The following is a 12,787-nucleotide window of genomic DNA, read 5'->3' as shown; positions in this document are numbered from 1 at the left end:
AGAGAGGAGAGAAGAACGTCTCCCAGCCACAAAGGAGCAGCCCCGGCCTGCCCTGCAGGGTTGCTGTGTGTGCCATCGACTCAGTGACAATGAGTCTGGTTCGGGCACCTTTCACCATGAAGCGTCTGCGAAAGACCCGGAGGACAAAGGAGCCTCGCCCATCACAAAGGGGGCTTGAGAAAGGGCAGCCCTCCGGGTCCGGGTGGAAAACCAGTCCCTCACGTTCCAGAAGCTAGAAGAACAAGCTCACGGATCAATACGTGGGCCATGGCAGAACCGAGCACCTTTACAACAAAGAAGCCTCATGCAGGTCCTGACCCGGGGGGAGCCTTGGGGAGGGCATCTACAGGAGTCAGGGTTGTGTTCCATGAACCACGGAGCCCGAGGCGAGAGACAGAAAGGACGCCACGCTGAACAAACACACCGGAACCACGGGCTATCGTCCCACAAACACATGGATGTTTATTGACAAGGGTTCTCCTGACAGTAATAAATAGCATGGAATGTTCTTCAGGGCTGGTTTGGAAGCTGCGAGGCCATGGCGGCCCTCACAGCAACCACGCTGTGGGAGCAGCTTCCCTAGAAGCGCATCTCAGCGGGAAGCTGCTCCTGGCCTGTGTAGCGCCGGCATCATGCCCGGGCTTCTGGTCACCTCAGAAAGGCAATTCCGGGCCCTTGGCCAAGAGCACCCCTTAGATCCCCCCCACCCCTCCCCTAGTTTCAACAGAAGATATTGTATCAGAAAATAAACCTAGCGCCATAAAATGTCAACATTTCAAAATATAAAAATTCTCTTATACAAATATAATCCATAAAATGATCATTCTTCAAATACAGAATTGTTGCAGGTGAGTCTGAAACATTATTAAAATAAATAACATTTCCTAGAGAAAATTTCATTTGTAGCATAAAAAATCCCTTACGGGAGCATAGAAAACACATGTATTCCGTATGGACTCTTCCTGAAGGATGTCTTCTCTCTCCCATTCAGCATAGACAGGTTGGGGCTTCCCCAGGGAGCCTGAACACAAGAACTCCCTGCAGACTGCGACCCTGTTGGTTGGTTGGTTTGCTCGTTTTATCCTGTCTCCTGCATGGGACGGTAACAGCCCCTGCAAGGGGTGTGGCTTGATTAGCTGTAGGTCCTGATCCCAATTTCCCGAGTCTGAAGATTCCCTTTCCCTACTAGAGGCAGAGTAAGGCATGCTTCGGCGAACTCTCTTGTAACGCTTACAGTATTCCAACACTGGCTTACCACACGCCTTGGTTGTGCTTCTGAAGATCTTGGGGCTGCAAGTTCCTGGCTGCAAATATCTTGGTGGGAGAGGAGATAAGTGGGACTATAAATGGAAATACACTGCTAAAGCTTCCATTTACCGTCATTTAAACGTCTAAGTCATATGGTTTCCGTTTGTCTCCAATCATACAAATGATTACATTTCCCCACACAATTAAACTGCTTGATGACGTGTGTAGCCACCTTCTGACTACGACACCAATGGGTTCATGTAACATGAATGGGAAACCTCCAAGAGCTTGAGGTACCTGTCCCACAAGCGGACCACTGTCAGGAAGCCATGAATCCAGACCCTGATGAACGCCCTTACTTCCTCCTAATTTTCCCTTCTCTGAAACAACATTTTTGATCCTTGTTTTGTGAGGCATAAGCCATTGTTCTGGCCTTGGACTCCGTAAGGGACGTGCCCCAGGCCAACAGTGGTCCGTTCTCTAGAGCCTCGTTTCCTGCACCTCTTCCTCCGTCTCCTCCGTGAGAGCGGCGATTTTGGACCGAGACTTGTATTTGCTGGAGTTTCTGTGTGGGAAGAGCTTCACACGGTCCGAGGGGCTGATGGCCTGCCGGAAGAGGCTCTTCTCGCTCAGCAGCTTCTGGATGGACTCGTATTGCCGCACTTTGTTCTCCTCTATGACCTAGGGAAGTGGCCTCGTTAGTAAGATGTCGGACATAAGGCAGGTTATTACATCAGAACAGGGGCACGAATAGGCTCAAAGGGAAGCAAGCACAGAAAGACAGCAGGGTCCAAAGGCTTGCCTTGTGAACAGTCAAGCGTTTTACATCTCATTGCTATGTCCCCACGCTCCAGAAAGAGTCTGCCACATGGTAAGTGCCTTGGTGGTGCAGATGGTTAAATGTGCTTGGCTGTTAACAGAAAAGCTGGAAGGTCAAGTCTACCCAGCTCTTCCCCCAAAGAAGGGTCTTCCAGAAACTCAGTGAGAGCCCAGGGGAACACGGGTCTCCTCTGACAGGCACAGAGTCAAGGTCAACTGGAGGACGGGCTGCTTAAGCCATGTGTGCAAAAGTTTCATATGCTACCTCCACAGGTGCAAATGGAGCAAAGCCACGTGGCCAGAGGACAGACGGGCTTTGGCCAACCCTTCTGAACCTGCCTGTGGCCGGGCAAGAGGTTGTGAGCCAGTCCCCTAATTGGTCCCGTGAGGTTCAGCAACAATGATGGGAACAGTAATCCCTCAATGAGGAAGACATTTACTTCCAGGAGGCTCAAAAGACTTAGCAGAAATGACGGGATGGAGCAGCCTGAGAACGTTGTGACTAAGCCTGAGGGAATGTGTAAACAGCACGGGAAGGGATTTGCCACAGTTTCTTACAGACAACGAGAAGGTGCTTGAGAGAGGCACGAACTTGAGCTCCTGATGATGAATAGAGGAAATAATGTGGATCTTTCAACCACTGCCTCTAACCCCATCTTCAGGACACAGGAAAGCCCCTGCCTGTCCTAGACGCCACCCACACAAAAGGGATTTAGCTACGGGACTTGCTATTTGTTTTAAGTAGCAACATCTTTCTTTCTTCTAACATGGTATCGATACCCAAATAAAAGGCTCAAAAGTACAGATGTTCCCATGGATTAATGTTGTACATTGCCATTTATTTGAGTCACTTCATTCTACTCTAAACCCACGGCTCACAGCAAATCAAGATCTTGCATGGCGATGCTGAGTAAGCCGGGAGGCTGTAGGATGCGGGACTTAAGGACGCGCGTTACAGGACAACCGTTTGCAGGAGTGGGGTCAGAGTTGATACTGTTGAGAAGAGTCAAGGAGACAATCCGATTTTAAGTGAATTACACTCACCAGAAAGCGCTGGCATTCCAGCATGGCTTCTATCCTGTGCTCACAGAGGATGACGGTGCAATCAGCAAATGCTCGTTTCAGGGTTCTCCGGATGATCTGGTACGTTCTAGGAAAGGAAGTTCCCGGAAAACATGAGGCAGCATCAACGACCTGCCTTTCGCACTGGATACCTGCCCATCCTTCGGTCAGTTCCGTTCTTTACCTTGCTCTCCCTCTTCATGTACTTGTATCATAATGGTGACAGGGGAGCCCCTGTTAACCCTCCAATCTGGGGTACACTCTAAGTTTCCATAATTGTACAGAACAACGGTTTTGAAGAAAACTGGGCAGCTGAGTACATTATTTTCCATTATCAGGAAGTGCTTGACAATCTTTACTTTATGCTGTAAATATTCCATAGGATCCAATGGAATACCATGGAAAATCCTAAATATCCAATTACAGCCCTGGACTCCACGTCGACAAGAGGTTAGGTGTCTGTGTGTGATTCTAAAGTGATGCTCGTCAGAGAAGCCAGGGCTTTTAGTCTAGGATATAAGCCCTTGTGTAGACATCAATAGGGACCCCTTTCTTGGCAATTATTTCATACCTAGGGGGGGCTCCTCCGCTTACAGACAACCTAATGGGAATAAATGTCCATCGAGAGTAGGCCCCACTGTCCCGCTCCCACTGGGTGGTTAACTAGCCACAATCTGAAACTCACATTGGATCCAAATGAGCACTTGGTTCATCAAGCAGCAAGATCTTTGCCTTACTGAGAACAGATCTGGCCAAGCACATCAGCTGCTTGTGGCCGTGGCTTAAGACACAGCCTCCGTCCACAAGGACAAAATCAAGCTTCCCAGGAAACTGCTCTATCACGGATCTGAGTCCAACCTGCAGAAAAGAAAAGAGGAAGCACTGTGCTTAGAGCCAGGAGTTTAAGGACATGAAGTTAAGGATACCCAATTGGTGTGTGTGGGGCAGGGAGTCAAAAACATCAGTGTTCTGAGACTGTACATTTCATATCAGCCCCATCCCCCCTTATTTGGGCTCAGTTGGACAAAAATCTGTTTATCATCTAGGTAGCACCCAAGGACACATCTCCAGCTTGTTTCAGTTCTGTACTTCTTTCGTTCTGGAATGTTCAGGGAGGGCCTATCAGGTGCTTTAATAGGTACAGAAAGCAGCTAATCCCATGAGGCTCAAAGTCTGGCTGGGAAGGAAATAATAAGCAGGAAATTACTGTTTATTCTGAGGTGCTATGACTGGGTGCCAGGGTGGGGAGAGATTAAAATGGACATCTTTACAGAGATCATCAAATTTAGTGATCTTTACCAGCAGAATCATTTATTTAAATGATATAATATTCATATAAGAATATGTGTAACACACACAAGTATACATCACCCATCCCAATATAATATTCCTTATAGTATATCATCACAACCCATTTTACCAACAGTTTAAAAACAAGCGCTAACTTTACATCTGCCCTGTCCAAAGGAAGACGAATTCAAGTTGTTGGGATCCTCGCCTCTCACTCTCACCCACCAACACCATGTTCTTCTTTTACGGCAATGCACCGGCAGTTTGTGACTATAAAGAGTTGCTTTTGTGACCAAAGAAATGCCTAGCTTTAGCCTGCCCACTTCACACTATTGAACGTTCCTATGGACCAAGCAGGAATCTTGGTTTGCGGTGGATCAGACGGAATGTTGAGAGCGGTTTTCAAAGAACCAGGCAGTTTTCTTCAAAATGTTGACTTTAGCTATTGCTGCATTTTGAAAGGTTACTATGGAACAAGTTTGCGCTTATGACAGGGAAATGTGAAAAAGACAAAAGCAGGAAGGCAGGGAGGCAGGGAGGCAGGAAGGAAGAGATCAGAAGGGGGAACCATGGCTGGACTGGAGGGTCCATTAGTGGCCGGTTGTAAAAATAAACACGTCGACGACTTGTACTCCTTCGGCCACCTTGAAGGTGTTCCCGGGAAACTCTTCAACTTCAAAAGCCCTTCCTTTGCTGTTGAGCTTGCCCTCTAGCCCAGCGTACCTGGCTGTCGGTGGCTGTGTGTGGGAGGGTGGAAACTATGCTAGAAGACGTCGTCTGAAAAGCAAACAATGACCCCAAAAGCCTGTGTCTAAATCCAATAGATAGGGTGCTTTGATTCTGGGTCACACTGCACCTGCCCACACTGAGGCAGTCACCTGTGACCAGGAAGCCAGGTACGCTGCCCTGTTCCAGCATCTACTAGCAGCAAGTGGATTCTCGAGGCTCTGAGTCCTCCTCCCAAAAGAGAGAGGGGATGTCTGTCGTGTTCCAGCCACAGGGTTGTTTGGATGATGGAATGCCCTTGACCAATGTTTTGTCCATGAAAGGAGCATTTACTTATTCTTTCATTCAATCAGCATTGAACACTACGGGTGCCCCACACTACTTGGTGGTGGAGATTGCATGCTATTGCGTTGATTCGAACTACTAGGAGACCCCATAGGACTTCCTAGTCTTGAATCTTTCGGGGAGGGCGCCCTACTAATGTCGCAGTTGAGTCCCCAGCTGTTACATGAAAGCGTAGTGGTTGACCCCCACCAGCTGGTCTGTAGGGGCATACACAACAGAATAAGCTCTGTAAACCCTAGGGGGCAGGCCTACTGTGAGTGGGACCTGATTTGGCAGCAACAAGTTTGGTTAGTTTTGGAAGAACCAGATTGTCATGCCTCTTCTCCTGCTGAGCCACTGGTGGGTTCCAGCCAGGGAAAGACCTTCAGGTTGGGAGCCAATCACTTAACCACTGTCCCCGCAGGACCCCTTAACACTATTCGAGGCAGTGGAAATACAACTGTGAGTAGGACATGATCCCTGCCCTCAAGGAACTTAAAATCCAGGGGTGAGGGGACACCCATCAGTCATGAATTTCTATCCCATGCTATAAAAGGTTGGAAGTATAGGGACCACTGAGGAAGGGTCCTTCCCTTCCTGGACATCAGAGTAGGTTTCCTGGAAGAAGGATGACCAAAGGGAAGTTTGGATGATGAGCAGGACCAGTTGGTGTGTGGCTGATGGAAGTGGTCTAGGTCCAGGTGAAAATACCTCGGGATCAAACAAAACAAACGCCATGTGATCAGATGATGGGAAGCTGGACAGGGTTGAAGGATGCATGGAGCGCTTTGGGCAGAGCCCAAATGGTGAAGAAGTTTGTAATTCCCTTTAAGGAGTGTGGTCTTGGTCCAGAGGGCAACACGGAGTTAAGAAACAAGCTATTGGGGTTACCATCAAGGAAGAGCAACAGAGTGCCCGTCAAGGAGCCGATGAGAAGGCGACCAGCTGGTTCAGGCTGTTTCGGGAGAGGAACAAGGAAGAGTCTGCACGGTCTAGGCATTTGTGAGAGGTGAAAGGCAGGAATGGATCATGTGAGTGCCGACGGGGAATTTGAGACGTAACGATGAGAGCCAGGTCTCTGCTCTGGGTAACTGTAGGCTGATGAAGCCTTTCACTGAGATAAGGAACACAGGGCAGGTGGGTGAGTGAGGCAGATAAGAACCGCTTGCTTATCCACACGGAAATGTCTATCAGACCGGGGAACAGGTGTGGAGCTCTGGGGCCAGGCAAACTTGGGCGTCACCAACATAGACATCTCTACAGAGCCACAGAGATGTCTGAAAATTTCCAGGAAGAGTTAGTAAAAGGAGGCAAGAATCAGAGTTCTGTGGAATAACTTTTAAGACATGCCCAAATAAGGTCCAGAGAGAAGGCTGATCACAATAGCTAACATTTACTTAGCATCTGTTATGTGGCAGTCACTACACTGTGCTATTGTACATAAAAGGCCTGAAGCTTACAGTAACTCTATGACATTATTAGGCCGTGGTGCTCAGGGTCCGTTTTTATGTTTTCCACGGATTTCCATCTCTTTGGGATTCTCTAAAGTGTAAGCACTTCATAAAGTCAGGTTCGCACTGTTCCTAGGGCAGAGTTCTCTAAAGGTGGGTAATTTGGGGATGAGGAAGTAAGCACAAGACTCAGGCCTTTCCCACCCTTGCACTTGCATAATTCATCCACAATGTGATGAGGCCCAGGGAGCCACGATGCAGGTATGTGTGATGCAGGCATGCCTAAGGAAAGGAGAATGCTATGGCTGGAGTCTGTTGCGAGGCACAAGGCCTCGTGGCTTTGTGATATTTAGTCCAGGTCAACTCCCAAGGGGAGTTGGGGCCAAAGTTTAAGCAAAGAATAGTGTTTCTTGGCTTGGCATTTTTGCTTTCTATTTCCATTTGGGGAGAGGGGGACTCATGCAGGAGGTGTGCAGGGGGAGAATTCAGGTGTTAGGTTTTCTACCTCTCCTCAGTTTCATCTCACCCTAGAGACCTGATTCACACTAAAGTTACATAGAGGATGAGGCTAAGATCACAGTCATCCTAGTTTGTCCTGGACAGTACTGATTTACACCTTTTGTCCCAGAAACCTTTTAAATTTAGAGTCTACACACTTAACAGTCTTCTAGTTTGGAAAATAAATGAGGTGATTGGTAATAAAAGTATAAAATGTAAGCCCATGGATCCCTGGGGGGGGCCTAAGGTTAAACAGTCGGCTGCTAACTTCAAGGTCAGTAGTTTAAATCCACTAGTCTCTCTGTGGGAGGAAGAAGAGGCTGTCTGCTCTCCTGTTAAGAGTTACGGCCTGTGTAGTGTCACTTAAGTTGGAATTTACTCAATGGCAGTGGGGATACAAATTCCAAGCCTAGGGAATTTTAAGCCCACATCTTTTCTGCTTCTCTAGGAAGTTTGTTGGTTGGATGGTGGGTGGGCCTGGTACTCTGGGTTTTCTTCAACAAAAACTGATCACTACTGTTCAAAGTACATAGCGATATATTAGGACAGTACCCCGCCTCCACATGAGGGGAAATTACTAACGAGGATCAGTAAAAAGACATACCTACTACTGAAATGATCAAACAAAAATCCAAACAGATACAATTTTTACATTATACTGGTTTTTAAAATCTTAAGTATGTCTTGTCAGAATATCCGCATGTCCCCGTTTTCCTGGACCCAAGCTGTGGCTTGGCAATACTTCAAGATTTTATAAAGTTTAATGTGTTTTCCCATCCCAGGTTCTCTCTCCCACTATTGTGTCTCCTAGGACATTCCCTACTGTCCCACCAAAGGTCTGCGCATGTGTTCCCTGCAATGTAGTTAATGTTTTCTGTAAAGCTCCTGTGCTGGTTGGGCAACGGGACACTTTGGTAATGACCACAGTTAATGGGCGGGCATTTTATTAGAGGCACGTTAGGGTTGAGCACTCAACAGGTAAGTGTTTAACACTCACAGGTATTTTAAAGCTGCCAAGGCCCTTTCTGAAAGGATGCAGAAAATGAAGGAGCATTGGGGATCAATGGAATTGCACCCAAACAAGGACCCCAAAGTATAGAAAACTGTGGAATAAAATTGTTCTCTACAAAGACCTTTGAATTACAATGATCTGAGGTCCCACAATTCTAGCCCGCTACCATCCAGAGCTTAGGATTAAAACCCCATGTTTGATGAATCAGAAGAATTTAGTTTCCATTTTGCTTTAATATAAACCTACTCATCAAGAATTAATATTTTACAGGTGGGATGTTATTAAAGGAACTACGAATATCTCTTATATTCTTCTTACCCCCAAATTCCTCTGTATAAACTCTTGAAATAGAATAAACTGCCTTTGGGGTAACCATAGGTGTTCCTTACTAATTTCTATTCCATTTTAGTTTGTCTATTTCTTGTATGGTGTCCCAGTGACCTCAAAAGGTGAAGTGTACCCCATCCAGGTCGTATGGTCCGTTGCCTGGGTGTAATCTTTGCCACAAACCCAAAAGTCAGCTGATTCCTTGGTCCCAGAGAAGACCATCTGGGTCTGAGGAGTTCTAGAATAATCATCCTTCTGATTACAACCCATGCTTCTCAAAGGACTAGATCATTTCAAACCCAAACCTATTCTTTGTGTGGGGATGTCTTAGAACCCAGGGAGGAAATAGACAAGACAGTGTAGGGCAATGGTTCTCAACCTGTGGGTCGCGACCCCTTTGGGGGCCAAATGACATTTTCACAGGGGTTGTCTGATTCATAACGGTAGCAAAATAACAGTTATGAAGATAATTTTATGGGTGGGGGGTCCCCACCACATGAGGAACTGTATGAAAGGGTCAAGGCATTAGGAAGGTTGAGAACCACTGGTTTCGAGAGATGGTTCCTCCTACCAAAGCTAATCCAGGTCTACAGTTGGCCCCTTTGGCCACGCTGGTTTATGTGTCAGTGATGCACCTCCGTTGGGGAAGTGATCTCTAGGACTTAACAGATGGAGCATTCCCACTGGAGAGGTAGCTCTCTCCAAAGTTCTGGACATATAGGAAGTTAGGAGTATTCCATTTAAAAGTCGTACACACACACACACGTACACAAAGATATGCATGTGCAATTCTCTCCGCTCTGTGTAAAAGGATGTCATCTTTCCAAGTCATTTTCCTTAGGATCCTTACCTCATCTGCAACTTTCCATATTTCTTCATCACTCCACTGCTCATAGGGATCCAAGTTTTTTCTAAACGTTCCGGAAAAGATGAATACTTTCTATAGTGATAAGGAAAATAATAAGAAAAAATATGCATAACTTAAATAGCACTTTGCTTTTTCATGTATTTTACTATGGAATATTGCAACCAAATAAAAAGATATGGCAACACCCATGGACTTGCCATTCAGATTTGTGAATTTTTTATCTTTTATCAAATTTGCTTTGCCCCAGTTTTTAAGAAATATGCATTTTGATTCCTCAGCCCTTTAGGATAAAGAAGCACTAATAAGTAAACTCAGTGGTGACAGCAACAACACCTGTGTGTGTTCCAAGGAAGTTGCTGGAACACATTACTATTTACTGACGCGTTCCCTCTAATTTACTGTGAAAGTTTAGCTTCCTGAGTGCGGTTGAGGTTGTTTTCATGCACGTTTCATCACGCTTGTCCACTTGGTCTACAAGTGAAAGCACACCGCCACTTCTGTGAGCAGACAGGCACAGGAGAGGGGCATGACTCTGACATTTGGGAGAGACTTGAAATCAAGACTGTTGAACAACTAAGTTACGAAACTCGTTGGGTCCATAGCCCCATCTTCAGTGTGCGTGTCTGTGTGTGTGTGTGTATTACTCAGCATCCAGGATACAGCATAGGAATCTGCTTTTTCAGCCCCCCTTGATCGTTCCAGCATGCCCCCTGCCCCCGCAGTCGGTCTCAGCCTGGTTTAGCTGAATGCATTTCACAGAGCACGGAAGCGCAGGGTACCCTGCTGACAGGACAAAAGGACATACTCCTTTCCTGAGAGGAGAAGTGACACACAGGACTTGCCACATCGCTGTCCCCTTGGATGTGTCCATAGAGTTAAAGTCTTTTAAAGCCACTGTCTCATGGGTAAACGCTGCTGCAACAATAATATTGTGCTTATGGGTGCCCCGAAAGGATTTCTTATGCTACTGTTTCAAGTAATTTATCTTTGCCCTTTGGGAATTCAGGAGTATATTTCTTAAACCACTGAGGTTTCACCAATCACCTTCGACGGAGAAAGCATGCTCATGTGGTTCACCGGGACTGGGAGCAATTGCACCAGGCAAGCCTGCTCCAGGGCAGTGGTGCTCTGTACCCTCAGGCTCCACCAGAGCCCCTCACACTGCCGCCAAGGTCAAGAAGTTTCCCCTCAGAGACCACGTCCTCTTCTCACTCCACAGCACTGGCTTTCATGTCCTCCCACTTAGCGTGCTGTTTCTTTATACCACTCTCCCCTCTGCCGGCAAGCTCCTCTGCTTGATTCTTCCACTGGCCAGCTACTCCATCCTTCAGCTCCCTCATTCATGCCACTTCCTCAGGGACATCTTTGCTGACCCTTAAAGCTGACCCATTTCTGGTCTCACACCTGTGCTTTGTGTTCATAGATTATTTGTTCACTACCATCGTCCATTCGGACTCACAGTGCGAGCATCTGCCGTCAATGTGAGGATCTATCGTCTAGATCTCTACAGTGGTCAGCCCTGTAGTTTCAACATCCAGGTCTCCTACTAGACTCTGACTTAGTTTTCTGTGTATTCGGTCCTTAGCACAAGCCTTGCACACTGTCTGTGTTCAATTTTTGCCCGAATGAATGGGCTGATATAAAGATAAAAAATTTAAAAATCATAAAGCTATGCATGTTATTTTTCTTCCCTCTGGAACAGCAACTACTACAAACCATAGTCTTTAGAGGAATTATATTAACAATCTATCAAATGATCCTTTCTTTATAGTTGCTTGAAAAATTGAATGCTCATTTTTCCCTCATAATAGCCAAGTAATACACATACAGTGTTTAATGCATGCTTGTCAATGTATATTAATGAATGTATTAAAAATAAATGTATATTCACGATTACAAAAGGTAGAAGACCATTTTCTGAACATAAATACCCATGAGTTTGAAATATCTGATTTAATTCAATGAAAAATCTTTGTAGGTCTTTTGTCTAGCATTCGCTGTCTAATATTAAAGTTAAAAAAAAACAAGCATCCTTTCATTTTAGAGGAAATGCATGGAATGAACTGGATCCCATAGAATTCAAATTCATGAAGTTAATCAGACATTCCATTCCTGTCTGACAAATCATAGCAAGCACCCTTGCTTCCAGTGATACCATGAAGCCTCTCAGTTCTGTTCTCTAAACTCTTTGAACTTGTTCAAAAACTTATCTCTAAAGCCGGAAGGTCATTGGAAGTCATCTAGATTCTCTTTCCTGGTTTACAAGTGAACCAGACTGGAGAAGGCCTCTGGCTTGGCTATGGGGTGCACAGACCCACCCCATGTTTGTGGAGCAAAAAGCACGTCTGAAACCCTAAACCCCAGTGACGTTCTCGCTCAGTTTTAACGTGTAGGAGAGTCAGCGTGGGCAAACATTTGATAATTAGTGTATGTCATGTCCAGTGTAAAGAGTGGTTTTCGGGAATCAAGGAAGGCTGAAGAGCGAGAGTACTGTTGTTCACAGCAGGACTAATCTCTTTCCTGAAGCTGACTCCTCAACTCAGTGGAGGAGGGGTGCTCAGGGGCCTTGGGCTTTGGCACTGGGCAGCAAATAAAAACAGAAAGGCCACTTGGCTACTGTGGTGACTGCTTACAGTAGCAATTAAAGAAGCAGAGAAGCGATTCTTCATTCATAAGCATACATGCTGTTGCCTTTGGCCTCAGCGGGGAAATAAGCATACCCAGCAGAGTTTTATTCCAAAGGCTTATAGGCAACACGGCCGACTGGACTCTTCCTTTGGCAATGAATGCCATGCTTTCTTGTCAATCAAATCTACACAATAACGTTCCACCCTCTAAAAACAGAGCAAGAGCCTACCGCTGTATGCACTTACTTACCATGCACTCAAGTGTGCTAGAAACACTCTCCAGGTCTTAATTCATTTAATACAACAGCCCAATGGAAGAGTGACTACCAAAATCCTATTTTAGAGATAAGGAAACGGGCCCAGAGAAATCAATCACTTTCCTATTAAAAACCAGGCGCATTGTAAAAAGAGTTCATTTCGTGGTTCTGCACAAAATATTAAGTCTTGAATTACTATCATACAAGGTATTGAATTCTGTGGTAAATAAAAGACAGAAACAACTAGTAAGACATGTAAAAATATGTATATACATATT

General features: G+C 45.9%; 1 protein-coding gene across 1 annotated transcript in view; it reads right to left on the bottom strand.

Moving 5' to 3' along the window:
- Positions 1–796: 796 nt before the first annotated feature.
- CFTR (CF transmembrane conductance regulator) overlaps positions 797–12,787 on the bottom strand; it is a 177,175-nt gene continuing 165,184 nt past the window's right edge. The window contains exons 24-27 of the mRNA XM_075557370.1: positions 9,608–9,697; positions 3,815–3,987; positions 3,112–3,217; positions 797–1,929 (exon numbers count right to left, since the gene is read on the bottom strand). Coding sequence (XP_075413485.1) covers positions 1,729–1,929; positions 3,112–3,217; positions 3,815–3,987; positions 9,608–9,697 — 570 coding nt within the window. The 3' untranslated portion in view covers positions 797–1,728. The remainder of the gene's footprint in view (positions 1,930–3,111; positions 3,218–3,814; positions 3,988–9,607; positions 9,698–12,787) is intronic.

Source organism: Tenrec ecaudatus, chromosome 9, assembly GCF_050624435.1.
Source record: "Tenrec ecaudatus isolate mTenEca1 chromosome 9, mTenEca1.hap1, whole genome shotgun sequence".
NCBI classification, from domain to species: domain Eukaryota; kingdom Metazoa; phylum Chordata; class Mammalia; order Afrosoricida; family Tenrecidae; genus Tenrec; species Tenrec ecaudatus.
This window is presented reverse-complemented; position numbering and strand designations above follow the sequence as displayed.